Source organism: Emydura macquarii, unplaced genomic scaffold (assembly GCF_026122565.2).
Source record: "Emydura macquarii macquarii isolate MOO-44397 ecotype Brisbane River unplaced genomic scaffold, CSIRO-AGI_Emac_v2 contig_2897, whole genome shotgun sequence".
Classification (NCBI taxonomy): Eukaryota; Metazoa; Chordata; order Testudines; family Chelidae; genus Emydura; species Emydura macquarii.
Genome location: NW_027133034.1, coordinates 54,989,631 through 55,016,794, shown reverse-complemented (window position 1 = coordinate 55,016,794; position 27,164 = coordinate 54,989,631). Strand labels below are relative to the sequence as shown.

The window sequence follows — 27,164 nt, the reverse complement described above, 5'->3', positions numbered from 1 at the left end:
CCTCAAAGGATCTGGAATCCATGTTGTTTATTGAAAGAAATGATCAATATGTGTCAACTTTCCCTCAAAAACCAATAGTGTTCCAGCTGAGACACCAGTTATAGAAGAACTATAAGGGGAGTGCTATGGACCACTACTACGATGGTAACAGAGTTGCCTCTTTTTTTACTCCGGGAACTCTTGAAGTTTGGAACCCTCATGTCTGGGGAGAAAACATCCAAACCACATAGGTTTCCAATCTTATTTATTTCATTAACTAAACTAAATGATGAAGCAAAAGCATAAAATACATATAAACATAAACATTAAACATATTAAAAGAAAGTGGATTAATATCAAATCATCAAATTAGTTAATTAGCAGGTTTATTAAATCATCTAAATAAACCAATACTTTCTTATAAGCTCTATGTAATAATGTGCAAAGGCAGCAGTCTTGTTTAGTTAAGAGTCCCAAAAACAGTAGGGCATTATCCATTTCAAAGCCAGAAAGTATATTTAAGATCCAGTCAAATAACGGATGCAGTTCGGATCAAATCACTCTCAGATGAAGCTAATTTTGAGCCTATATCTCTGATGCCAGTTAAGGCAGTCTGTCCAAATTATTGGTGGTTAGCGAATAACCAAACTCTCCTCCTGCAGCACAGAGTCCAGTGAAACATTCCAATATAATTCAAGGTGACACAACTTGTTCCTTTAATATTCAAATGAAAAAAAATGAGGTGAAAATAACATGATTTCTCAGCATTAAACATACCCGTAAAATATATATATGTGATCTTTTAGGCAGCAAAGTTTGTTTAATCTAGAACTGCTTTAGATATTTGAAGTAACAGTACTGGCTGCACCGCTACCTGCTGGTTTGGCCCATGATCCCTTCAGGGGATTGTAATGAGGGGCTTGCTGGACCAAAATTGAGGGGGTGGCATTTTAACCCCTACGTGCACAGGAGGATTGCAGCTCCACTCACTTAATTTTACCCCCATGGCTCCACCATCAGGACAGAGGTGCCATGGAGGCAAGCCTAAGTGTTGCTGCCTTTCGCTGCTGCCATGGGGCTGACTCCTGCACCAGGGCTTCCACCTAGGAACATGCCTGGCCTTGCCCCCCCTTCCAGAAGCCCACGTTCCCTCTCAGGGATGGGAATGACATTGCATCTGGGCAGGCCGGACTGGAAGGTGAGGGCTGAGCATGGCGCAGACTTGGCGGGCCCGGCACTAGGGCCAGTGACTGCAAACAGGGATGGCTCCATAGAGATTCACAGTACATGTCATAGGAAAAATACAGGGGGCATTCCTGGCTGACCGTGCCACTGTGGCTACACTACTATTTTTTGCACACTAGTTCAATGGCAGCATGTGTGAGTATATCTCCTCAAGCTGGGAATCATATTCCCAGCTCCACTGGTAAACATACCTAGAGGGATATCCCTGTTTTACAGATAGATGTTTAAAACTTCCCTTTTGTACTTTGCTACTCAGCAGCTCAATTTTCAACCAAAATTTTCTGACACACAAGATCTGGGAGAAAGGCCTGCATATAAATATTGACATTGTGATTTTTAGGAAGAAATTATTATTATTTTTTTTTTACTGAAGTTAGGGTCTTGTAAGAAATACCTTTGACTAAAAAGGTTTTAATAAAAGAACATCGGATACGGGTAAAGAGTAAAACAAGAAAAGTACTTTTTATTTCTTTAACAGGTTTGCAAAGCTGGGCACAACTCCAGAAAAAAATATCTGAAAGGAGCGCGCCCCTCCTTTATTATTCAGCAGTATATATTTCCTATCCCGGCCGAAAGAATCCCTCCCTTCGTTCCCCATTGGCTGGGTACTAAAAGGTTTACACCTTTCCCGACCGCCTACTACATACATGGGTTTCTTTATACAAACATCTTCACATGTTCATGCTAATGAACCAATTTTCTATGCAGGGTGTGCGATAATATTCTAATACCTTATTACGCATGCATCTTTTAGGGTGCCTTTTTGACCTCCTTTTAACTGGATTGTCTAATCAGGAGTTTTTATTCCAGAAAGGCAACTCCCAACTACTGGGCCCGTTAATTAGCTAAGTTGGCACATAACTTTAGCAAAAGCAGGAAGGGGGTAGACCTTAGTTTCTTCATCTTATGGTTTGCCCTTTATCTGTATCCAGGCACTTGATGTCTGCTTGGCCTTCAACTTCTTCTTTATCTATTAGTGGGCCCCCGTCGCCCTTCTTTCTCAAGCATTTCTTAGGCTTGAAGCTGATTAAATAACTTTCTAAGTTAATATATGCATATAGCAAAAGTATTACTTTTCTATACCTACAACTATTTTATTTCTTTTAACACTTAACTCTTTCAGTTTTTATCTAAATCTGCCTTGTTTTAGATAGTGGGCACTAGTCTTCGCTGAGGTCATTTCAATGTACTTCTTACAATTTTTTTTCACTAGGTGTGCACGAAAAAGAACTAGATTTGCGGTATCTAGGGAAACCCTTGATCTTCTTACCTTCATTTTTCCCACATAGGGTAAAATTTTCAAACGCACATAAATCACCTAGGTTGCTAAGTAACTGTGCCACTGTAAGTTTTAACTATAGACTAGCCTTTAGAGCTCAGAAAACTGACGACACTGTGTACTGTTGTGTCAATCGAGGCCTGTTCCCTGGTGAGAGTCTTTAACTGTCCAAAATGAGTAAATGGTGACAAAAGACTATCTTGACCTGCCAACACAGAATATAAAATTGTTTATAAAAATGAGCACAAATTATATTGAAAGTAATTATTTGGAAACAAAAATGAGAGAAATTGTCTAAAACAACGGTTCTCAAATGCGGCCACCGTGGCCGCATGAGGCCACCAGTGGGTTTCTGTGCGGCTACGAGTAGCTGGGGAGGGAGGGGCACGGAAGGATCCACCCGGACCAGCCAGGTTTCACCTGACCACAAGCTGGGACTTGTTGGGAGCAGCCCCCTCAGAGTGAATAACCCCCGGCCCTTGGCTCCCAGAAGCACCTTCCACCGCCGAACTGCAGTGCCAAGGTAAGTGACCCCTCACCCCCGCGAGCCTGCCTCGGATCCGCACCCCTCTGTGCCAGCCACTGGCTGCCTGCCAGTGCATCAGGTCCTGACTCCCACTCTCTTCCCTCCCTGCCTTCGCCTCCCCCCTGGCCGCGCCCGTGCCTGGGGTCCCAACTTCCACCCCTTCCCTCCCTGCCTTTCTGGCACCCACCCCCGTTTCCTCCCTGCCAGCCGCTCGATTGCCTCCACATGCGGGTCCGACTCCTTGCATTCATCCACTCACCCCCCGGTCTCCCTGCCGGCCACGCCAATGCCTCTTGGTCCCAACTTCCACCCACTTTCTTCCCTGCCTTTCTGGCACCCCTCCCTTCCAGTCACTCGATTGCCTCCAGGGTCCTTGCATTCACCCACACAATCCCCCCTCCCTGCAACCGTGAAAGTGACCCCCAGCAGCCGCCTTCCTAAACTGCAGTTCTTCCCCCCAAAGCAGCCCCCCCTCTGCCTCCTTCCAGCTGGCTCAGGGCAGTTGCTGCACATGTAGCCAGATTGGCTGCTCTGTAGGGAAGAACAAGTAACTCCCTCCAGCCACCTGACAGGAGCTGCAGTTCTTCATGCACCCCACTGACCTTTCTTACCTGAAAGGTGAGTGGGGCAAGTGAGGCAGCCTTTCCATTCAAACAGCTCCTCAACTTTTGCTAATATTCTGATCCACACAATTGATGCATCAAAACCCAGAACTTATTATTTGGACATGTATATGTGCATGTTTATTTGATTTTTCTAAAGTTGACTGAGTATATTAGGAAAAATCATCAATGCAGCCACCAGCAAGACTTCATGGCTGCACTCTGAGGCCACCAAAAAAATTGTTGTGAGAACCACTGGTCTAAAAGGTGAAAGTGAGGCAGCCTCTTCAGCACAGAATCATCACCATGAATGAAGCTGCTAAAGGGCTCTGTTCTCTTATGAGGAAGGAGCCTTGAACCCCTCTTCAATGCCACCTACTGGTCAGGAGGTCACTTTTTAACTTTAACTCAGTCATGATTGAACAGTAAGTGATATCTCCTTTCCTTTCTTCTCTCTGCCTCTCTTCCAGAGCAGGAAAGGCTGACAGGGACATCATGACAACACAGACAACTTATTTGCAGGAAGTGGATGTCTGATGCCACTGATATTTCCTTCTGCTGGATTCAACCCTGGCTGCTATTATTGTCACTGTTGTTACTATTTCCATTGCTGGTATGCCACTCTGTTTTCAGCACACCCATCACTTTAACAGGCACACACTGCTCTAGCTCCGCCCATTCCCAGGACTCAGCCAGGTTACAGCTCCAAAAGGTATTCAACAGACCTACCTTTCCCATGGCATCTAGCAAGCCATACAACTGTTCCTCCACTGGAACCATTCCATGGCACCATCTACATCGTCACCCATCATAGTTTAAATTGTGAGGAACTGTGCAAGGAAACAGAAAGGCAGTCATAAGGAACCTGATTTCAGACATCCAGTTCCTATAAACTGCATAGGACAAATACCTAGGCACGGGTCAGAAGCAGACAGCACAAAACGACATGAATTAAAGTTGATGCTGATCAACACAAGATCTGAAACTAACAAATACTATATAACCTCATTAGTGATGAGCACTCAACATAGCCTGCATCACCAAGACCTGGTTGGATGACATCACAAGCCCTGTGCTAGCCCATGTTGTCCCCCCAAGATACTACATACATCACAGACTGAGAGAGGACAAGAAAGTAGACAACGCTGCATTAATCTTTTTTTGCAATCCTCAAATCCAAGAGAGATGTCTCAGGTAAGACAACTTCATTTGAACTAGAGCCAAAGCTAACATAAATGTTATGCTCATTACACACTTACGGATTCATAAAAATACACCAGACTCTGTCCTGAGAGACTTCAATAGGCATATTGACAAGGACACAAGTGCAAATGCCCCAAAATTAATCTCCTCACTTGCCTTGCTAGGTCTTGCACAGGGTATCTCTGATCCAGCCCACGCAGCTGGTCACACCCTGGACTTGTTCTTTGTCCTAAATGTCAAGATTAATGAAATCCGAATCCAAGTACTGTCTCAGACAGACCATCTCCTCTTTAAGGCAGTGCTCACCTCCAGGCAATAAGATCAGTGGTCCTGATTCAGCCACGAAGACTCATAGACTTCAACAATTTCCAAAGCCTGCTAAAGGACAACAGCACTGCACCCACAAGATGAGCAGCAGAGGACCTGGTGAATCATCATTATTGTACACTACCATTGACCCTGGACACACTGGCCCCCAAACAGTCCCTCCCTCCCATTGTCCATACAGATCTCCTTGGTTTTCTGACACCCATGCTGCATGAAAAGAAGAGGGGTGGAACTTGAGGACAAATGGTGAAAGCAAAGGCTGATACAGGGTGTCTACACTGAGAAGTGAAGTAGTTTTAATTTCAGTCAGCATTCACCCGCTGAACTAATGAAGCGTGATCACACTCTCATTGCGTCAGGGGATTGTGTCCCCACCATCCACTCTTGCACTGATAAGCAAAGCAGTGCACCATGGATAGCTATCCCACAGTGCAACTAGCCATGAGGGCTTTTGGGAAGGTCTTCATCCTCCAATGATGCAACGTCATCCTTTCCCCTCTCCTTTTTTGTCCTAAACAAACAGGAACACTTTTTCATGCCATTTTTTGAAACCTGTCTCTACCACACATACACCATTGCCAGAGAGGCATGCAGCCCACTCAGCTCTGCACTATCATTGTGAGCATCACAAACACTTCACGACAATCCTGCAGTATTTTCAAGGACAAGAAAAGAGCTGCAGTGTGGAATATTGCCATGTTACTCAAGCTGTTCTGCTACAAGACACAGAACGAAACAATTCCCATTTGCTGCTGGCTGTCACGCGGCAGCTACAGTCGGTGGAGCACCACTTCTGGTCCCAGGAAACAAGCAATGACTGGTGGGATCGCATCGTTATGAAGGTCTGGGATGATGAGCAGTGGCTGTAGAACTTTCGGATGCGTAAGGCTGCTTTCCTGGAACTTGGCGCAGAGCTGTGCTCAGCCCTGAAGAGCATGAATGCTTGCTTGAGACCCGCTGTGACAGTGGAGAAATGAGTGGCCATCACTCTGTGAAATGTAGCAATGCCAGACTACCACCGGTTAGTGGGAAATCAATTTGGAGTCGGTAAATCCACTATGGGATTCAGTGATACAAGTGTACAGGGCCATTAATAAACAACTGCTAAGAAGGGTAGTGACTTTCGGAAACTTGCAGGACATAGTGGATGGGTTTGTCGCAATGGGGTTCCCAAACTGTGGTGGGACAATAGGGATGTGCATGCTATCTATCTTAGCATCGGACCACCTTGCCACAGAGTACATAAACTGAAAGGGATACTTTTCCATGGTGTTGCAGGCTCTTGTGGATCACAGGGGATACTTCACCGACATCAGTGTGGGGTGATCTGGAAAGGTGCATGACATGGGCATCTTTAGGAACTCAGGTCTGTTAAAAAAGATGCAAGCAGGGACTTTCTTCCCTGACCAAAAAATAACTATTGATGATGGTGAAATGCCAATAGTGATCCTGGGAGACTTTGGGTACCCCTTGCTCCCCTAGTTAATGAAGCCATACACCAGCATCTGGACAGTGTTAAGGAGCAGTTCAATAATAGGCTCAGGAGATGCAGAATGGTGGTGGAATATGCCTTTGGACATTTAAAGGCTTGATGGCGCAGTTTGCTCACTAGGTTAGACCTGAGTGAAAGCAACATCCCAATAGTTATCTCTGCCTGCTGTGTGCTCCATAATGTCTGTGAGACAAATGGGGAGAAGTTCCCATTAGGTTGGATCTTGGAGGCAGATAGGCTGGCTGCAAACTTTGAGCCGCCAGATACCAGTGCAACAGTGACAGCCAATCGCGGAGCACTGCACTTCAGGGAAGCATTGAAAACTCATTTTTGCAATGAGACAATAATGGGCGTCATTTATCTGTGCTGTGCTTTCCCATCCCATTCCCCACCTTTGCATCACTGTCCCTGTACCTCCTCTTCCCCCACCATTTATTCCCGTGTTAGTAATAAATAAAGAGTAATGAAGTTCAAAGAAGTAAAACTTGTATTGCTTATCCTTAACAATGCAGGGAAGGAAAATAATTTAACAGTTGGCAAGCATTCTCATGGGGCTGCACCCCCCTCCCATTCAGCCCCTGGCTCAATGCTGTCACCCCACTATCTCCTGTGCCTCCAGTCTGTCCATCCCCCATATCCCATGCCTCCTCACCTGGCTCTGCAGTGAGCATGCTGTGAGGAAGGCAGCTTTTGCCCCCTCCCTCTCCATGACTGGCTGCTCCAGCCAGTAAGCCAGCTGACCTCTCTTCTGGTGCCACATCAACCCCTTGTTGGTGAAAGGTGTAATTGCAGCTTCCCTTTGCCTCCCTGTCAGAATCAATTATTCTCCAGGGGAGGGGGGCAGAAAATCTGTGGGGGAGTGATGGGTTCCCCCAGGGTGCCACCTGGGACTGGGGTATTGTTGTGCTCCCTTAACTCTCCAGGCTGATTTGTCTCCTACACTACTTTGCTAGTGACAAGCAACAAACCCTTCCAGGTGCTGTTATCACTCAGCCAAACAGTAGGTGGAGCCCTACATTCAGCTAGATTGCATGAATGCTCTCAGAGCTGCTCCCGAATCTAACAGAGAAAGGCCCCAGTCAGTCTGCCCCAGTTGCCTGGCCTGCACCATGAAGTTGCCCTGTTCTGTCCTGGTCAGAAGTCTGATTCTGACTAGTAAGTTTATCACCTGGTTTGCTCCTCCCTCAGTATGGAGAAAACACACCAACTTTTGTTAACTGAGTGGGGATTTTTCCAAACACTTCACTGAAACACACTGTTTTAATTAAGACTATAAAACAGGTTTATTAACTACAGAAAGATGGACTTTAAGTGAGTAGAAGAGGTAGGCATAAGAAAGCAGAAACAGGTACCAAAGGAAATAAAAATAAACATGCAAACTAAATCTTAAACCTTTAGCACTAGGCAGTATCTAAACCAGTGGTTCTCACAACAATTTTCTGGTGGCCTCAGAATGCAGCCACCAACTCTTGCTGGTGGCCGCATTGACAATTTTTCATAATATACTCATTTAACATTAGGAAAATCAAATAAATATGCACATATACATGTCCAAATAATTGTAATTTATTTATGTAGTATTTTCTCTTTTTTTAGACTCAATAACAAAAATAAGGTACAGTTGTCTCCATTCTTTGCTGGGCCTAATAAACAATGATAAAAACACATGAGGTTCTTTAAACATTCTCATCTTTTTTATTGTTTCTTTTGCTTTTTTGGTAAAAGATGGATGTCTATACAATTCTTAACCAAATTTAAAATGATTTTACACCATAAAAGTTCAAATAATAATGAAAAAAATCTGCAAATGTCCAAAATTGCTTTCTCTTTTGCAAAAATAGATGCAAGAATCAATCCAGTCCAGTAATAATTGCAACTAGTAACAACAAACAATCCTGTTATGTTGTAGTTTGCAACTTATTTCCTAATTTATTTTACTTCAGATAATTTTGTTCTGATGAACATAGGTCCAAATTTAGTCTGAACTGTCTCCTTTTGTATATTTCCAGTACGCAAACTTCTCCCATTTAAGAACAAAATAACACATTATTATTCAACTTGTTTCCTGCTAAAAATACAGTGTAATAATGAAATTACAGTTCTAGGTTTTGATGCACCAGTTGTGTGGATCAGAATATTAGCAAAAGTTCAGGAGGCTGCCTCACTTGCCCCACTCACCTTTCAGGTGAGAAAGGTGAGTGGCATGCATGAAGAACTGAAGCTTCTGTCAGGCGGCTGGAGGAAGTTACTTGTTCTTCCCTGCAGAGCAGCCAATCTAGCTACATGTGCAGCAACTGCCCTGAGCTAGCTGGCAGGAGGCAGGGAGGGGGCTGTTTTGGGGGGAAAGAACTGCAGTTTAGGTAGGGGGCTGCTGGAGGCTGGGGGTCACTTGCGCGGCTGCAGGGAGGGGGAATGAGTGGGTGAATGCAAGGACCCTGGAGGCAATCGAACAGCTGGAAGGGAGGGAGGAAACTGGGGTGGGTGCCGAAAAGGCAGGGAGGAAGGGGGTGGAAGTTGGGACTCAGAGGCATTGGTGTGGCTGGCAGGGAGAGGGGGGTGAGTGGGTGAATACAAGGACCTTGGATGCAATCGAGTGGCTGGCAGGGAGGAAAGGGGGTGGATCTCGGGAAGGCAAGGAGGGAAGGGGGAGAATGTCTGGACCTCAGGCACTGGTGCAGTCAGGGGGGAGGGGGACGGATGTTGGGAAGGCAGGGTGGGAAGGGGGAGGATGTCTGGACCCCAGGCACTGGCGTGGCCAGAAGGAGGAAAGGAGGGGGTGCCCAGACCCCAGAGGCAGGTGGGCAGCCAGTGGCTGGCATGGAGGGGTGCGGACCCTAAGGCAGACACGGGGGAGGAGGGGTCATTTACCTTGGCACTGCAGTCCGGCGGCAGAAGGTACTTCTGGGAGCCAAGGGCTTTGGGTTATTCACCCTGCAGGGACTGCTCCCAACAAGTCCTGGCTTGTACACCTGCCCAAGAGTGGCCAGGTGAAACCTGACTGGGAGGATCCTTGCTCCTCCCTTCCCAGCTGCTGGATGCTCTCGTGGCCGCACAGAAACCCCCTGGTGGCTGCATTTGAGAACCGTTGACCTAAACTTAGCAGTTTTCTCACCCCACCTGGATGTTCCAGTTCTCAGTATACAGGCTTCTCTCAAGCCTGTGTCCAATTTCTTAGTGTTCCAATGGTCCTCCTGTTGTTTTCAGCATTGATGGGGGAGGAGAAAGGACCAAGCATGGAGCCTCTGTTCCTTCTTTTATATCTTCTGATCATGTGGCCACTAGACCCTAGTCCAGGCATGTCTGGGTGGGTTCTGCTGAGTCACAAGGTTGCTCAATCCCTGCCATGTGAGTGAGTCATAGAGTTGAGCAAACTCTATTATATAGCCTTGTCCAATTGTCACTGTGTTGTAATCCTTTGTTTACAGCTCTTTTACTGGCTGATGGCTGCTGAGCCCCTCCTGGGCTGGGGTGCTTCCTCTGCTGTTACAAGCAAGTGTATAGCATATTGTAATAACTCATCAACTATACTCATCAACCTCAAAGAGATTAAAATAATTGAGATAGGGATGGAGCAAGGACTTCTATAAACTCAGGCTAATAATTTAGCAGTTGAGATGTAAATATTTTGTGAACAATAGATAATAGCAAGATTTGGGTGCAAGATAAAGCTAATTCAGCATACACTGAGTTGTTGTAGATCGAGGAAAGAAATACAGGTGGTAGGAATACACTACCAACCATCTGACCACGATGGTGACAATGATTGTGAAATGCTGAGGAAGCTTAGGGAGGCTACAAAAATAGAAAATGTAATAATAATGTCACATTTTAACTACCCCACATTGACTAGAAACATGACACCTCTCAGGATGAAGGCAGAGATAAAATTTCTGGACACAGTTAATGACTGCTTTTTTGGAGCAGCTAGTCTTGGAACCCACAAAGGGAGAGGCAATTCTTGATTTAGTCCTAAGTGGCCCACAGGATCTGGTCCAAGAGGTGAACGTAGCTGAACTGCTTGGATATAACGACCATAATGAAATTAAATTTAACATCCAAAGAAACCCTCTACAGTAGCATTTAAATTCAGAAAGGAGAACTACACAAAAATGAGGAGGCTAGTTAAATTAAAAGGAGGAATCACAAGAGTAAAATGCCTGCAAGCTGCATGGAAACTTTTAAAAAACACCATAATAGAAACTAAAACTATATGTATACCCCAAATTTAAAAAAAAACAAAACAACCAAAAACACCAGTAAGAGGACTAAAAATATGCCTCCGTGACATCTTATAAAAATTGGAAGTCATATCCTACTGAGAAAAATAGAAAGGAGCATAAACTCTGGCAAGTCAAGTTTAAAAATATAATTAGGCAAACCAAAAGAAAAATGTTAAGAGCAATTAGTAAAAGACACAAAAACTAATAGTAATTTTTTAAAAGTACTATACATCAGAAGAAGGAACACTGCCAAACAGTCAGTGGGGTCACCTGGCAATCAAGGTGCTAAAGAAGAACTCAAGGAAGACAAGGTCATTGCAGAGGACTGGTGGATAGCTAATATAATGCTGATTTTTATAAAAGGCTAAAGTGGCGATCCTCGCAACTGCAGGCCAGTAAGACTAACTTGAGTGCCAGGCAAACTGGTCAAAACTATAGTAAAGAACAGAATTATCAGACACATAGATGAACATGATATGTTGGGGAATAGTCAACATGTCTTTTGTAAAGGGAAATCATATCTCACCAATCTACTAGAATTTTTGAGGATGTCAGCAAACATGGATAAGGGTGATCCAGTCGATATAATGTTCTTGGACTTTCAGAAAGCCTTTGACAAGGTCCCTCACCAAAGGCTCTTAAGCAAAATGGGCAATCATGGGATAATAGAAAAAGTCCTCTCATGGATTGATAACTGGTTAAAAGAGGAAAGAAAAGATAAGAGTATATTGGTAGTTTTCACAGTGGAGAGGGGTCTCCCCAAACAATCTGTCCTGGGACCAGTGCAGTGCAATATATTCATAAATTATCTGGACTAAGGGGTAAACAGTGAGGTGGCCAAGTTTGCAGATTATACCAAATTACTCAAAATAGTTAAGTCCAAAGCTGACCGCAAAGAATCACAAAGATATCTCATAAAACTCGGTAATGGGCAACAAAATGGCCAGATGAAAGTCAGTGTTGATAAATGCAAAGTAATGCACATTGGAAAACATAAGCCCAACTATACATTGAAAATGATGGGGTCTAAATTAGCTATAACTACTCAAGAAAGAGATCCTGAAGTTACTGTGGACAGTTCTCTGAAAACATATGCTCAATGTGCAGTGGCAGTCAAAAAAAGTTAACAATGTTAGGAAGCATTAGGAAAGGGACAGAAAATAACACAGAAAATACCATAAAGCCACTATATAAATCCATGCTACACCCCTAGGTTGAGTACTGGATGCAGTTTTGGTTAGAACAGGAAAATGTACTGAAACGGATGACAAAAATTAGTAGGGGTATGGAATAGCATCCATTCAAGGGCCAGGTCTACACTGGCCACAGATTTTGGCGGCAGTCAATGGGAGATACGCAAGCTATGTACAGTAACTTGTGTATCTTCCATCAACTTCCTAATGTCTACTTACCGTGGCATCTCCACTGTGCTGCGCAGATGGGAAATGCCCTCCCGTCAACGCAATGCTATGCTACTTGCCAGGGTGGATTTATGGAGTCAACTTCCGGGTTCCATTGAGCAAATCTTTACTGCCGCCCAATCGAATCCGTAAAATCGATCCTGCACTGGCAGCTGTGCCACTGGCAGTGTAGACATAGCCAAGAAGAGATTAAAAAGATGGACTGTTCATCTTAGAAAAGAGATGATTGAGGGTGGATATAATAGAGGTCTATAAAACATGAATAGTGTGGAATAATGAAGTATTATTTATCACTTAAAATAAAAACCAGAGGTCACTCAATGAAATGATTAGGTGGCAGATTTAAAACAAACATACGGAAGTACTTTACACAATGCACAGTCAACCTGTGGAACTTATTGCTGGGGATGTTGTAAAGTCCAAAAATATAACTGGATTAAAAAGAATTCGGTAAATTCATGGAGAATAGGTCCATCAATGGCTAATAGCAAAGACGGTGAGGGATGCAACCCCATGGTCTGGGTGTCCCTAAACCTCTGACTGCTAGAAAGTAGGACTAGATGACAGGGGATGGATCACTTGATAATTGTCCTGCTCTGTTCATTCCCTCTGAAGCATCTAGCATTGGACACTGTCAGAAGACAGGATATTGGGCTAGATGAACCATTGATCTGACACAGTAGATACATTCTTATGTTATGTTCTGAGTGGATGTGAGACTTGGACAATCAGAATGATGGAAATTTATTTAAAAAGCGTGATGGGAAAGTTTAAATGTCCCATTGAAACACCAGTGTTTTTATGTAATTTTACTGTGAATGTTGAGATATTTGGTGTTGTACTTAAAGCCCAGTTCCTGGAATCCTATGATCCTGAGACTCCACTTTCATTAAGACAGTGTCTCGCTCCTGTGGTGTTGGAGAAAAGCTTTGAAAACGTGACTCTGATGCACCCTGATGGCTAAAAAACCTGAAGGCAAATAAAAAGAACCTAAACTTATTGTTATTACACATCTCATGATGTTTTAAGTCAATCATGATTTTACAGCCTGCCTGGTGATACCTGAACACGAGGGGTTGGCAACACAGGGGGATGTTTTTATGGTGTGATTGCCACAAAAAACTTGACGGCAGTTAGACTGCTGTTGCACTGTGAGTCTTGCCCAATAGTGCCTCATTGTTTCCTTGTGCTCCCATCTGTTTAAGTCTAGCCATCTGTTGTCGCCTGTCCTATAGTTTGTAAGCTGTGTAGGGACTGTGTGTCTGTACAACGCTTAGCCCAGTGGGTCCTGGTCCATCACTGAGGCTCCACCCTCAATACCAACACTATGTCTTCAACCCCTCGTCCATACAAACGCCATTAAATATGCAGCTGACCCCAGGGGAACCGCTGCCCTAAAACCCACCCCCCAGTCGTGCTGAGGGAAGGCGCATCTTGCGCTGCCCTATTGTCCCCACCGTCACCTCATGAGGCTGGGTGGGGGAGGGGGGAAGCAGCAGGTGATAACTCTGCCACACACCACAGCTCCCGCCCCGCCTCCAGGGCGGCGGAAGCAGCAGGAAGAAGGGCGGCAGCAGCCTCTCCCCACTGCCCCTGGCCCTGCCCCGGGGATCCCCCGGCGAGCAGCCCCCTCCCCACCGGCCTGGGCTCCGACCACCACGGAGCGCTTTTCGCTGCTGTTTGTCTCCAGTTTCTTTCCGTCGGCGGCTGCTCGGCTCCAGTCCCCGCCCGCGCCTGCTTCAGAGGCCGGACCCGCGGCCTGAGCGAGGGCCGGGTACTCACGCCCTCCTCCCCGGCGTGCGGCGAGCGGTAAGCAGGGGGCGCCCTTAGCTCAGCCTGGCCCGCTGCCCCCAAGCCGGGGAGGCCGCGCCAGCCCGGGGCCCAGCAACCCCCAGCCCTGCGGGGCAGGCCCTGCCTCCGAGTGGGGCCGGCCGGGCGGGCCCCTCATGGGGGGCGTGGGGTCCGCTCGCTGAGCGGGGCGGGGCGGGGCGGGGCGGGCTTGGCTGCTGGGGTTAGGGGACACGTATCTCAGCTGTCAAACCGGCCGAGTTTCCCCAGGCTGCCGCGTTGGGTAGAGTCGGTGCCCTTCCCCCAGCGCCGGCCCCCGGGGAGACGAGCCACAGGTTGCCTTGTGGGTCTGGCTGGGCCGAGCTATGTGGAGAGGAAAACTCGCCAGGAGCTGTTCCGCGTTCGTGATCTCATTGTGCAAAGAAGAAATAGCCAAGCTCTCTCCGGTCCCCGGGTCCCCGCAGGCCATCGTGAGCGATTCCCGGGATCCCTTCTCACCAGCGCTGTTGGTATCAGCAGGATTGGCGTGTTCTTCTATGTAGTTCATCGTCCATCTTTCTGACAAAATGCAGTTCCAATGTTTGGTGCCCTTTCTGCTGCCAAGATGAAGGGTGGTGTGAAGACTGGTGACTTGTTTTCATGGACAGCGCCACTGTAATGTTTCAGGGCTGGTCTACACTAAAGAGTTTTGTTGACAAAAGTCAGCTTTTGTCACAAAACAGTGGAGCTCTACAGACTAAAATGCTCCTCCCACCTATGTAACTCCCCTGCTATGCGGACATAGTAAAACCACCTCAAGGAGAGGTGTAGAACTTATGTCGACTTAGTTAGGGCGACAGACACTGTCTCCCTTACATTGGCTGTGGGGCTGTCATTTTTGTCAATTTCACTGCTTTTTGACAAGAAAGCCCCCTTGAGAGCTGAGCAGCTGGTCTCCACTCCTGGCTGGGAGTGGGGCAAGAAGCTTGGGGGCCTGGTCTCAGCTCTTGGCTGCAAGTGGGGTGAGAAGCCCAGTGGTTGAGACATGAAATTGACAAGGCTACTGGGGTATGGGGGGAGAAGAATGAGATGCTGGGGCAACTGGACGCCACTCCTCAGGGGCAAGAAGCCCCAGGCAGCTTTCCCTACCTCCCAGTGGGAAATGGGGAGGGAAGAAGCCTGGGACTGGCTCCCAGGGAGGAACTGGAAGTGGGTGGAGTCAGCCCACCTGGAGCCTGGGAGCTTAGAGACCAGGCTCTCAGCTTCCCAGGTTGCTCCTCTTAGGTTGGTGGAAGTGTTCCTCCACTGACCCAAGGAGGGCAGTGTGGCCATCAGCCACCGCTTAATTACTACGGTGACTGTAAGTCGACCTACATTAGGTTGACTTTTATTTTTCTAGTGTACACAAGGCCTCAGTGAAGACAACACTATAGCAACAGGAAAGCTTCTTCCATCCACATAGTTAATCAACCTCCCCGAGAGATGGTAGCTACGTCAACAAGAAAAGCTCTCCTGTTGACATAGCACTGTTTACATGGGTGATTAAATTGGTATAACTATGTTGCTCAGAGGTGTGGCTTTTTCACACCGCTGAGCAACGTAATTGTACCGATATAGGTCTGTGGTGTAGACTTGGCATTAGTCAGGTCTGGAAATTGTCCTGAACTTTTCTCAAGGAGCCTGAAGACAGCACCAATGTGGCACAGACCCCTGCAGCTAGCTCTGGACTATCCAGGGTCGTAGTGGATTCTCCATCACTGATGATTTTTTAATTCTAGGAATTATTTTGGGGTGCAAGATGCAGTTGATAGCTGAAGTGAGCTGAAGCTCACAAAAGCTTATGCCTGCTGAAATTAAATTTGTTAGTCTTTAAAGTGCTACAGAACTCTCGTTGTTTTTGTCCTTTGGAAAGTCATTCTTGCATCAAATAACTGTACCAGACAACATTTTAAAATCATGAAATCTAAACAATTGGCACATCTTTGATTAAATTCAGTCCTGGCATGAACTGGTGAAAGTTTGTTGAAAGTGTCCTGCTTACATCAGTAGAGTTTGGTGTACTGCATTTACTTTGGTACTTCTTTATCTTTCCTGGTCTCCCATTCCCTCATTATTTTTATTTTCTAATGGTGTAGTCTTCCTCACATACAGATGTGTAATTCCTGTCAATATATATTTGCTATACTAGAACAGCACTTACTTAGGCACTTAGACTGGAATTTTCAAAGAAACTGAAGGGAATTAGATGCCTAACTTGTCCTGAGGGCTTGTCTACACTACAGAATTAGGTTCACTTAATTTAGGTCAACCTACAGCTACCATAATAATTCAATCTGCTATTGGTATCCACACTACTCTTCTTCTGCTGGTGGAGTGCATCCTCACCAGGAATGCGTGCACTGACTGAAGTGGGACATTGTGGGGCACTGACAGATGTGCGGGCTTGAGCCCGCACTTGGCTCAAAGTGCAGGTTGTCACCGTGGGATGTGGGGGAGGGGGACTCCAGCTGTGAGCCCAGTGTCAGGCTGACAGCTTGGGAAGGCAGCTGTGATTTCCACCCTGGGCTCAATTTCACACCAGCAGTGAAACTGACATTCTTGTCAATTTCACGGCTCCACCTTTGAGTCCTTGCTGCTGACAAAATGACAGGCAATGTAAGACACTGCATTGCCCTAACTACACTGACATAAGTGCTGCGCCTCTCACGGAGGTGGAATTATTATGTCAGTGTAGCAGACCACTTACTTCGGCAGATGCCTCATTCTAGTGTAGACACTGACATAAGTAGGTTGACATAAGGAAGATCTAACTTTGTAGTGTAGACCAAGCCTGAGTTCCAGTGGGAGTTGGAAACTTCCATTTGTTTCTTTGAAAATATCTCCTTTAAAGACCAAGGTGATAGGCATCTTAGAAATACTTGTTAGGTGGAAAAGAACACTATTTCTCCAATCTTTGACTTTCTTTGAAGAATATCTACTAGATACTTAGGAGGAAGGCTTAAAAGCCCCTAATACTATATCGTGAAGAGATCAGGTAGGGATCAGTTTTATATCCTCCAACCCAGCTGCTAACACCAACTCCACTGGCCAGCAAAAACCAACTCTCCTCAGTGCCTCAGTCCAAGACTTACAATCTGTAGCAATCACCGTTTCTCCAGAGCTTCCAGTAATTGCTGCAGTAGCAAGTCCCAAGTCCCAGAATTTGAAAACCACCCTTAATTTCTTGCTGTGACCCAATTCCCACAATTTGTTGTGGCCAAAAAGGCGTGTGTGTTATGGTGGGTCATGAGATGATTTTTGGTGGGGTCAGGGACCAAAAAGAATAGAGAATCGATATTTATTATTTTATATCTTCTCTTACTCATCTCTTTTCCAAACCAGTCCAATGATAAAATCCTGTCTCTACTGAAGTCAGTGTGAGTTTGGCTATTGACTTCAATACCATCAAGATTTCACCCATAGTCCTTTGAAGCCCCTACGTTTTTCTGTAATAATTTTCACTGGACTTTTCTTGATCTTTTCTAATTATGTCTCTCTTGAGATTAAGTGATCAAAACTAAATACAGTATTTGAAGTTAGTACTTTAGATTTATTTAATGCTGGACCTAAAAATATTATTAGACCTCCTAATAGCCAGTGGCTGCTAGAAGGGAAAAGGGGCTTTTTGTTTTCCTTCCCTATCCTAGAACTAACTGATGGTTGGGAAGGTGGTCCACTACTGAACACCATCTTCCAACTTCCTGGCTGTGTGTGTGTGTCCGTCCATCCATCCGTCTGTCCTGTCCCCATCCTTCACCTAATTTTTGGGTGTTCCTCAACTGTGAATAGCTCCAGTGCATTTTCATGTTGCTGCTCATTGCTTTCCCATATAGAGTGAAAAAAACATGATGTGATTTTTGTCTTGGTTTTTTTTTCCTCCCCAAAAGATTCTGAACAGCATCCATGAAACTGATGTGATTTCTGTTGCTGCTTGGCAAAGTTGTAAATAACTGCAGAGGTGTTGGGACGATCTGCAAACTTAGGAAGATATCATTGCAGTAGGTCACATTTGGAAGGTTATCTTTGAAAACATAGGGGACACAATTTTTCAATTCTCTAGTGATTTTGATGTCTCAATTGTTGAGTATTTAATATGACACTTTCAGGGCACTTTCTAAAAGTCAGGTCTATCCCAAAACCACTAGACACTTTTGAAAATCTTGGTGAAGGGCTATATGTTTAATTTTCACTGACCTAGGTTGTGAACTATCTGTATTGAACAATAGTGCTATTATGATTCTAACGTTTGTGCGTATAGAGTGGCTTGAAGCTTCAGGTTCCACTCATATTCTAGCTATGATGTGCCTTTTAAGTTCATGGTGCTCATCAGCTAAATGTTTCTGAACATATGAGACAATTATTTAAATGTGAAGTTCTCCATCCTATTATTAATTTCAGCCAGCTATTATAATACAGCACTGTACAATTAAAATTGCTATGGTACTGCTGCAGAAGTACGTAACAAAGAAGCAGTCCCCCTAAACACTATTCATTTTAGTAAAGACTCACTGCAAAAGAACCAAGTAATTTATTGTTAAGCCTGTATCTGTTTTTTCCATAAGTATCCACTTCATTAAGAGTTTTTAATCTGCTTCTGCAACATACAAACCCCACAGACGCATTTGTGCCAAGTCTAGTGCTAAAGAAGCAGAGATCATTATGGCAGATTATATGCTGGCATTTTTTTTTTTTTAACTTTTGTTACATATGTCTTCATTTGCAGAAAAATTGGGCATAGATTGTCTGTTTCCTCTGTAGTCAGAACTGAAGAAAAGCAAAGGTGTGCAGAACTTTAATAGTCCTTCAGGAATTTTTTCATTAAAAACAACTGCTAGGGCAGAACAATACTGCAAACCACTGTAATTTGTTTCTCCAAATTAATTATTTCCCTGGTTTTTAAACTATAGTTTGACATAGCTGTACCCGAAAGGCATTGTTAGCCACAAAAATAGAACCTGTATTTTTCAGAAATGAGACCGTTACTGTAAAATACTTATTATGAATGCATAAAATCAACTAAAATATCTTTGCATATGGACATGGGTCAGATAAGAAGAAATGTGTTTTTAAAATGCTCATTTTATGAAGCAACAAAAAACAAGTGATCATCTGTTTAGCAAAATAAATGATTGAGTGCTTCCCTGATGTTATAATAAGATGGGTTCTTTTAATGGTATGAGTAATGCAATGAAGCATAATGTTATATGTAGATAAACAAGCCTTGTTTGAACATAAGTAAATGTTAGTGAAGGACAAGAGCTTTATTTTGGAAATTTTTGAAATACAAATTTGAGCTAGTCAAAGAAACTGAGAACTATACAAAGATTCATTCTGTTCTTGAGATCCTCACTGATGCATTGCAGGACTAAATACATAATTGTTAATGTATATTATAAAATAGGCAAGAAAGACCTATCGTCAGTCAAATAGATCAAAGCTAATTTTGTAATATTTATAAATGCATAACTTGGAATTACTTTTTCACAATGTATTTAAGGTGTGTTCAAAATTACATTTGCAGTAGCGCTCCTGACTGGTATTATTCATTACGTTTCAAAACCTGAGATTGATTTGGATACTTTCTTGAGAGAGACATTTAACACTTTTATACCCTTTGACTGCTGCTTTCAAATATGTCATATGCTGAAGAATTGTTAAATAACTGTGTTGACAGTAACTGTGTAAGCAAAACTCAAGATACATTGATGTCCTATGTGGTTCAAAGCATTTGCATTTTTCAAATTCTTGCCATGTGCAAGACAAGGTCTTGAATGTGAATATGCTTAAATGCACCTACAATGATCTCTTATTCAACCAATACTGATCTGAAGCTTTTACTTACTACTAATACTATTCTATTAGTTTGTCTAATAAAAGAATACTAGAGTTTTAACGTAAGTTCATACTTTACCTGTGGGTTGAAAGCTGCAGGAAAATATAAAAAGCACTGAAGCGATCTGTCTTATTTTAGTTTCTGAGCATGACCTTTATTTTTTTTTTTTTTAAATATTCTGGCTGTATATTATAATCATAATTAGCATTTAAGTAAACAGAATATTGTGACAACTAAAGCTTTGGTAAGAGAGCTGAAGCCTAGTTTATTGTGGAGGAAAAAGCAACATTTCTGCTGAAATAAGTACTCCGTTTTTGACATAAATATGTGGATCATTTCAGTGCTTTTCCTTTAATGAGATGATCTTTCTTCAGAAACCAAGCAGATAGGTGACATACAGCCTAGGCTATTGCTTGTTAGAGAGAAATGCAAAGGAGATCAATGGACTGTATAAACAATTGGTTAGATACCTCTGAGCTTTTATTATTAGTGTAAAGTCAGTAGAAATGTGTGAAATTGTTGACTCAATTGCAAATTGATATTGCAGGCGCACACATCCTTTCTACGATCTTTCGTCACTTAAGGTCTTGTCTACACTTGCGGTTATGCCAGCAAAATTTTGTTGCTCAGGGGTGTGAAGAAACACTCCGCTGAGTGACATAAGTTTTGCCAGCATAAGCGCTAGTGTAGCCGCGTTATGTTGGCTGGAGAGAGTTCTCCCGCTGACATCATAAAACCACCTAAACGAGGGGCAGTAGCTATGTTGGCGGGAGAGCTCTCTACACTCACGCCTTTGCTGGCAAAGCTCATGTTGCTCAGAAGAGTGTTTTTTTACAAATCAGAGCGGCAAATGTTTTTCCGGCATAAGCGTGAGTCTAGACAAGCCCTAATTTTAAATGCTGATTTTAATTTTAATGTACCCTTTCAATGCTTAGAGTACGGATGGCTAACACACTATGATCCAGGGGACACTTTAAATGTAAATCTTAGGTTTAATTTTCAGGTAGCTGGCACAAGGATATCAGAAGAAGCAGGGGACTGGAACAGGAGGTGGATTTCTGGCAGGGCAGAGGGGAAAGGAAGAGTTTTATGAGGTTCCTGTCAGAAAGATTGAAAGAGAAATTGGCATGGAGAAGAGACTTCAGAGGCTAAAGACTTAGGGAAGACCAAAGAAAATTATGGAATACAGTGGTGGGCAAAGGCAGAATATCAACTTTCATCTCCTTCAGTTTGGTGTTATCTTAATGTAAGCCTCTATCTTGCAAGTGGGCTGACCCTTGGCCTGGAGTGATGTTCCTGTTGACTGAAGTAGTAGGTGTCCTCTCACACAGAGTAACTTGCAGGATCAGAGCTTTAGATAGTAAACTCACTGGATAAGGGATCTTGTCTTTTTGGTATTCTAAAGAACCATGCAAATATATGGTGTGATATAATTTAATGAATAATAACAAGTGAATGGAACTACTCAAGGAGGTAACGTGGTCTAGGGATAGGATACAAAGCTGGGAATTGGGACACATGGGTTCTATAGGTATTTCCAAATCTACTACTCTCTTCTGTATAACTTTGAGCAAATCAGTTGACTGCCGTGTGCTTCAGCTTTCCGATGTGTAAAATGGAGATACCAATAATTATCTTTCATTGTAAAGTGCTTTGAAATGTTTGGATGAAAAGTACTATATAAAAATCAAAATATTTGTTGCTAGTGTGAGTGTGCTAGTGTGACTCCTCATGTGACTAAGATTTGCAGGCTGAGGCCCTGTGTAATTAGAGCAGATTACAGGTACCTAAACAAATTATACATTTTTGTTGTCTTTACAGCTCTAACAGATAAACAGTTGAAGAACCATAGGTTAAAATGAATATCCTAGAAGGTGACATGCTTCGTTGCTGGAAGTGTAGAAAATATATAGCAAATTCTGATTGCCTCATAAAATGTCATGGAAAACAAGTATTAGAAGTAAGTACAGCTTCTTTATTTTTCCATTGCCATTGATTTAGTACCCGTATATAATAAGATTCCATGAATGTCAATGTGTGTCACTCTGAAACCAAAATGTTTGTCCAGAAAGTGTGAAGTGATGAAAACAGTGACAAACATGGTTGAGAACTGTTTTTGTTCGGAATATCACCAGCTTGAATCATCACTGGGTTTTGCTGTCTGTAACCATCAGTTTTTAAGTTCTCAGCCATTTTGATTTAACAAATTACTCCCATGTGGTGTATAGTTACAGGCATGTATCTATGCTGTGCCAAGAGTCCTAGACCATTGTGATGTTGGAGGTAGCTTAATCGATCACCACCCTTACTCTGCAGCTAATTTGCATATATCAGTTTAATTGGTTGCATGAGGGAGACTGCACAGATGGTAGATTACTTGGCCCAACTGCCACACCCATATGCCCAATTGTCCCCTGCATAAATCAACACAAATCTCCTCGCAAACCTCCTAGACACAAATCAACACAACGCACATACAGTAATCCCAAATATACATAGCCCCTCAACATAGCACATACCCCTCATTTGTCACCTGCACAAATCAACACAATTATCACAGCATAACACAACCCACACACAAGTAACGCAACCAGCACAAACAATAACCCCAAACACATATAGCTCCTCACTGCAGCACACACCCCTCATTCACCACCTCCATATATCAACACTAATCTCCCAGTATAACACCCATACACACAAAGCTACACAACCACTTTACACAACAAAACAACTGTTATGTTTGGATACTTGGAAGTTACTTGCACTCACAGAGAAACCAGCAGACAGGGACAGAGAGACATGTAACACACACAGACTGAGTTTATTCAAGACCAGACAGAACTGGCTGAGCGATGCCATAATATTTTAGCTCTATTAGCTACAGCAAGCTAGGTAGGACACAAAAAAACATAACAATAACCAGAACACACAGTAACCCCAAACGTTACTCGTTTGGGGTTACTGTGTGTTCTGGTTATTGTTAGACGCCTAGAATATCTGTGAGTCAGTGTTTAGTGATGGTTGAGAGCATTTTATTTAGGATGTCACCAGGTTCAGCTAGCACTGGGATTTGTGGTCTGTTACCATCCAGTTTTTAAATTATCAGCCATTTTAAACGTTTTTACACACATGACTGTATGAATTACACCCATGTGACAGCATGGGCTTTCAGCTACTAATATAAATGTAACATAGGAACAATGGAATTGCCAGGCCAGGCCAGGCTAAACCTTAGCCTATTTCCTACAGTGAACAGAACCCAAATATGGACTATTCCACAATAGACAATTTAAGCAATACTGCCAGCGAAGCAAGCAAGTAGACATTTAGGGGTAGGTTCACGAAGAGATTTAGGCACCTACGTCCAACATTTGGACACCACTGACATTCACAAAACCATTGTTTAGCTGCTGTCTAACCATGTAGCCTGTAAATCACCATAGCAGCCTAATTTTCCACTGATGGGCATGCACAAAACTGCTTAAGTCCTAACCCTGGCCCACACCTCAGACTAATTGCTCAGAGCCTTCCCTCATGCTTAACCCAGCAGAATCTTCAAACTAGGCATTCCACCGGCCTATCTCACCTGTAGGGGCTGATCAGCAATGCATGCTAACCCACAAGAAAGACAGCCAGATCTGAATAGGTCAGGAAATTTTGGGATGGGCTGACTGGTGTGTGTTTCAGAAGGCCCAGTAGTTAGGGCATTTACCTGGGATGTGGAAGACCCATGTTAGAATTCCCACTTTGCCTGATTAAGAGCAGGAGTTTGAACACAGCTCTCCCACATCCCAGCTGAGTGCCCTAACTACAAGCAGTAGGCTGTTCTGAGGCGGGTCTCTCTCAATTGCTCTTGTTGAAGCTATTCCACTTGTATACATATTTAAATATTATTTGGAGCAGGGACTTGAACCTGACTCTCTTCACAGCCCAGGTGAGTATCCTAACAACCTGGCAATAAAATTAGACTCTCACTTTTTCTGTCTCTCATCTAATGAATATTTAATTATACAAAGTGGAACAGTTTCAATAGGAGAGATTGAGAGAAAGGCATGCCAGAATACTAGCACCTGGAGGTTAGGATACTCACTTGTAAAGAGGCAGAACTAGGTTCAAGTCCCTGCTCCAGAGCAGTGATTTGAAATCAGGTATCCTATATCTCAGGTGACTGCCCTAACCACTGAGCTATTGGCTATAGTGATTCTCTGCTTCTCTTACTGGTTTTTCACAAGAAAGAGCTGACCTGGCTTTGGTGCCTACCTGCAGGAAAGGGTTCATCTCTAAGAATCCTGAGCAAAGATAGGCACCCCCCCTTCATCTTGTCAGTCAGGTACCCAAGGCCCAAGTCAATGACGCCCACCCACTTCTCTAGGCTTCAGAGCCTGAGCTCCAGCTTGAGGTGCAACTTCAGAGTGCTGTCTGCACATCTATTTTTAGAGGGCTAGCACAAACCCTGTTAGCCCAAGTCTGTCGACTTGGTCTGGGAGGCTCTCTCCTGCAGGTGGTGTAGATATATTCTTTGTTCTGGGCCCTAAGCCCTGCCCCTTTCCTCTACATTTCACTCCTGGCTAGCTTAGGCAGCTCTCCACTCAATTTTCTGGCTTCTTAGTATATCTCTCTTAGGCACCTAGCTCTCCCCATATAATACATGAGAGAGTCTGGGTGTCTATCTTGGGACTGTGAATTGTATTGGTCAGCAGGGCACCTAGGAGTTAGGTGTTGCAGTGCCAAAGTCCCCTTTGTGAAACGAGACCTTAGTTATTACTTTGTTCTGCAGCATGAGGAGGGTTGACATCCCTTATACATTTGTATGCTAGCTTGTGTAAATATAGATATTTTTATTATTCATGTAAAAAGTCCAACCCTTTTTTTGAATCCTAATAAACCTGTTGCCTTAATATCTTGTAGCAGTGAGTTCTGTGGTTTCATTCTGACATGCATTGTTAGTAAAGTTAAATTTTATATGCCAGCTATTTCTATGTGTGAAATTGACTGTTGCTCTTTATTTTTAAAAGATAAGATGTAGGAGATGTGATAAAAATATTATAACTCACCAGATCTAACCTCTCTTACAACAGAATGGCCTACACATTTAAAATACTACTTTTTGAAATCCACAATCTCTTAATTAAAAATAATCAGACGGAAAACAATGGATGAGCACCTCCTGCTGCTTTGCAACAACATTAATTATCAAACTGACAATCCTGCTGACATCTTTTATGGTTTTGGATCAAAGAGAAAAGTCAACAGAATACACTATATTGATTTTTTGATGCACTAGAAGCACTCCAAAATGCTATGTTTGCCTGCCAGTGAAGAAGGAAGTAATCAGTAGTGATTGAAATTAATTTTCATTCTTTTAAGAGGGTAATATAAACAATATAGCATTAAATATAGCTGTACAGCTAGTCAGTGATCAGGGATTTTATAAAGTCACAGACTCACACATGCATATTGGTTTGCATAAGTACACAATTTAAAACTCTCTAGAGTATCATAGGCTATTGCTCTCAGAATTCCTCATCCATATGTCCATAAAAATATGGCTGTCTCAATTTATTGATTTTTTTCCCCAATATTATTTTTAACTCAATTTTTAGGCCCAAGTCCTGGCCTGAAGCACATCTGCAAAATGGAGCCCAAACACTTCTGCAGCCACAGAATCGAATGTGAATGTGGAGAAAGGGGAAACCCTCTAAAGGCAGCTAAGTAGCTCCAATAGCAGCCACTCCATCCCACCTCCTCTTCCAGGATGGAGTCACAGATTCTGTGTCCCCAGTTAACATATACGGAAATCAAGGTGATGAGGGATGATGTCAGGGGAGACAGGGCCTTCCTGACTTTACAGTATATGAGGGCTGGAAATCCTCACCAGTTGACTGACAAGTGGGGGGAGAGTGAGCAGGGGTCCTGGCAAAGTTGGAAGCCAGTGAGTAAAATTGGAGCTATTGGCCAAGAACTTATGAACTATCCCCATAGATGGCCATATTTTCAACGGTATCTAGTGGGATTTTCAAAAGTACCTGCGTGCCTAACTAATTTTAGTTGGAATTAGATGCTTTTGAAAATATCATTGGGTGCTTATTTGTCTCATTGGGCACCTAAATACCTTTGAAGATGTTACCCTGTGTCCTTAGTAGCAACTCATGTTTGGTGAGAACACTTTGAATAATTGGGCTTTATATAGACATTCCCCAGAGAGATGTAAGGCGGGTGCAGAGGTGCACGGCAGCTGCTATTAAACCTTAGGACTTCAATAGCCTCTATGATTGTTATGCGCCTCTCCCATTTAGGAATTGTATCCAGTGCAACTGTGTAGTTGCATATCCACCACAAGGCCCAAAAAACTGTCCTCCAAGGTATTGTGGATCAAGGCCCATCCACAAGACCGTGCTCTGCTATGTTCTGGGGTCTGTGTCCCCTTCACGTACTGCATTCCTCCCTCCTCCAGCATAGCAGAACTGTATTTGTTCCACTGCATTCCAGTGATCCTTACTTGAGCTGGAGGTTATGCTTACTATAGTTAAGGATACGATTTAGTCACAGAGGTCATGGATTCCGTGTCTTTCTGGGACCTCCATGATTTCTGGGGCAGGGCTGGAGCTGCTGTCAGCCATGGGGTTGATACTGAACAACTGATCGGTGGCAAGCCCTGGGGCTGCGGAGCAGCAGCTACCCAGCAGCTGGTCAGCCAGCCAGCCCGCCCGACCCAGGGCTGCTGCAGAACAGCTGGCTGGAGCAGCTGCGAGCCCTGGCAGCTCTGTTATCCCCCCTGTCCCAGGGTGTTTTCAGTAAAAGTCAGGGACAGGTTGTGGCTTCCATAAATGTTTGTTGATTGCACGTGACCTGTCCCTGACTTTTACTAAAAATACGGGTGACAGAATCTTAACATTTTTGACAGTCATTTTGGGAATAATCTCTCTTCAGAGTGACCTTTTCTCAAAACAATTAGGGCCAAATTCTGCTTTCAGTAACACCATTGTAAATTCAGTGTAAATTCCTTTGAAGGCAGTGGAGTTATTCTGGATTTGCACACTTCCACCTGACATTGGAAGGCTAGATTATGACCCACATGAAGACCAGGAAACTTAATAAGAAAACCTCAGTTTTCTTAGACTTCTTCAATCTTGTCCATATCCATCTCTGAGGCCTTACCAGTCTGAGATAGACATAGCTCCCATTTACAGTTAGTGTGTTATAGAAAGTTTTTTAGGAGCAAGGAGCC

General features: G+C 43.7%; 1 protein-coding gene across 1 annotated transcript in view; it reads left to right on the top strand.

The window, feature by feature from the left end:
• Window positions 1-14,009: 14,009 nt before the first annotated feature.
• The window catches only part of RNF180 (ring finger protein 180), a 131,603-nt gene continuing 118,448 nt past the window's right edge, over window positions 14,010-27,164 (top strand). Inside the window, exons 1-2 of the mRNA XM_067568781.1 lie at window positions 14,010-14,103; window positions 21,755-21,893. Of these exons, the coding sequence (XP_067424882.1) occupies window positions 21,792-21,893 (102 nt within the window). The 5' untranslated portion in view covers window positions 14,010-14,103; window positions 21,755-21,791. The remainder of the gene's footprint in view (window positions 14,104-21,754; window positions 21,894-27,164) is intronic.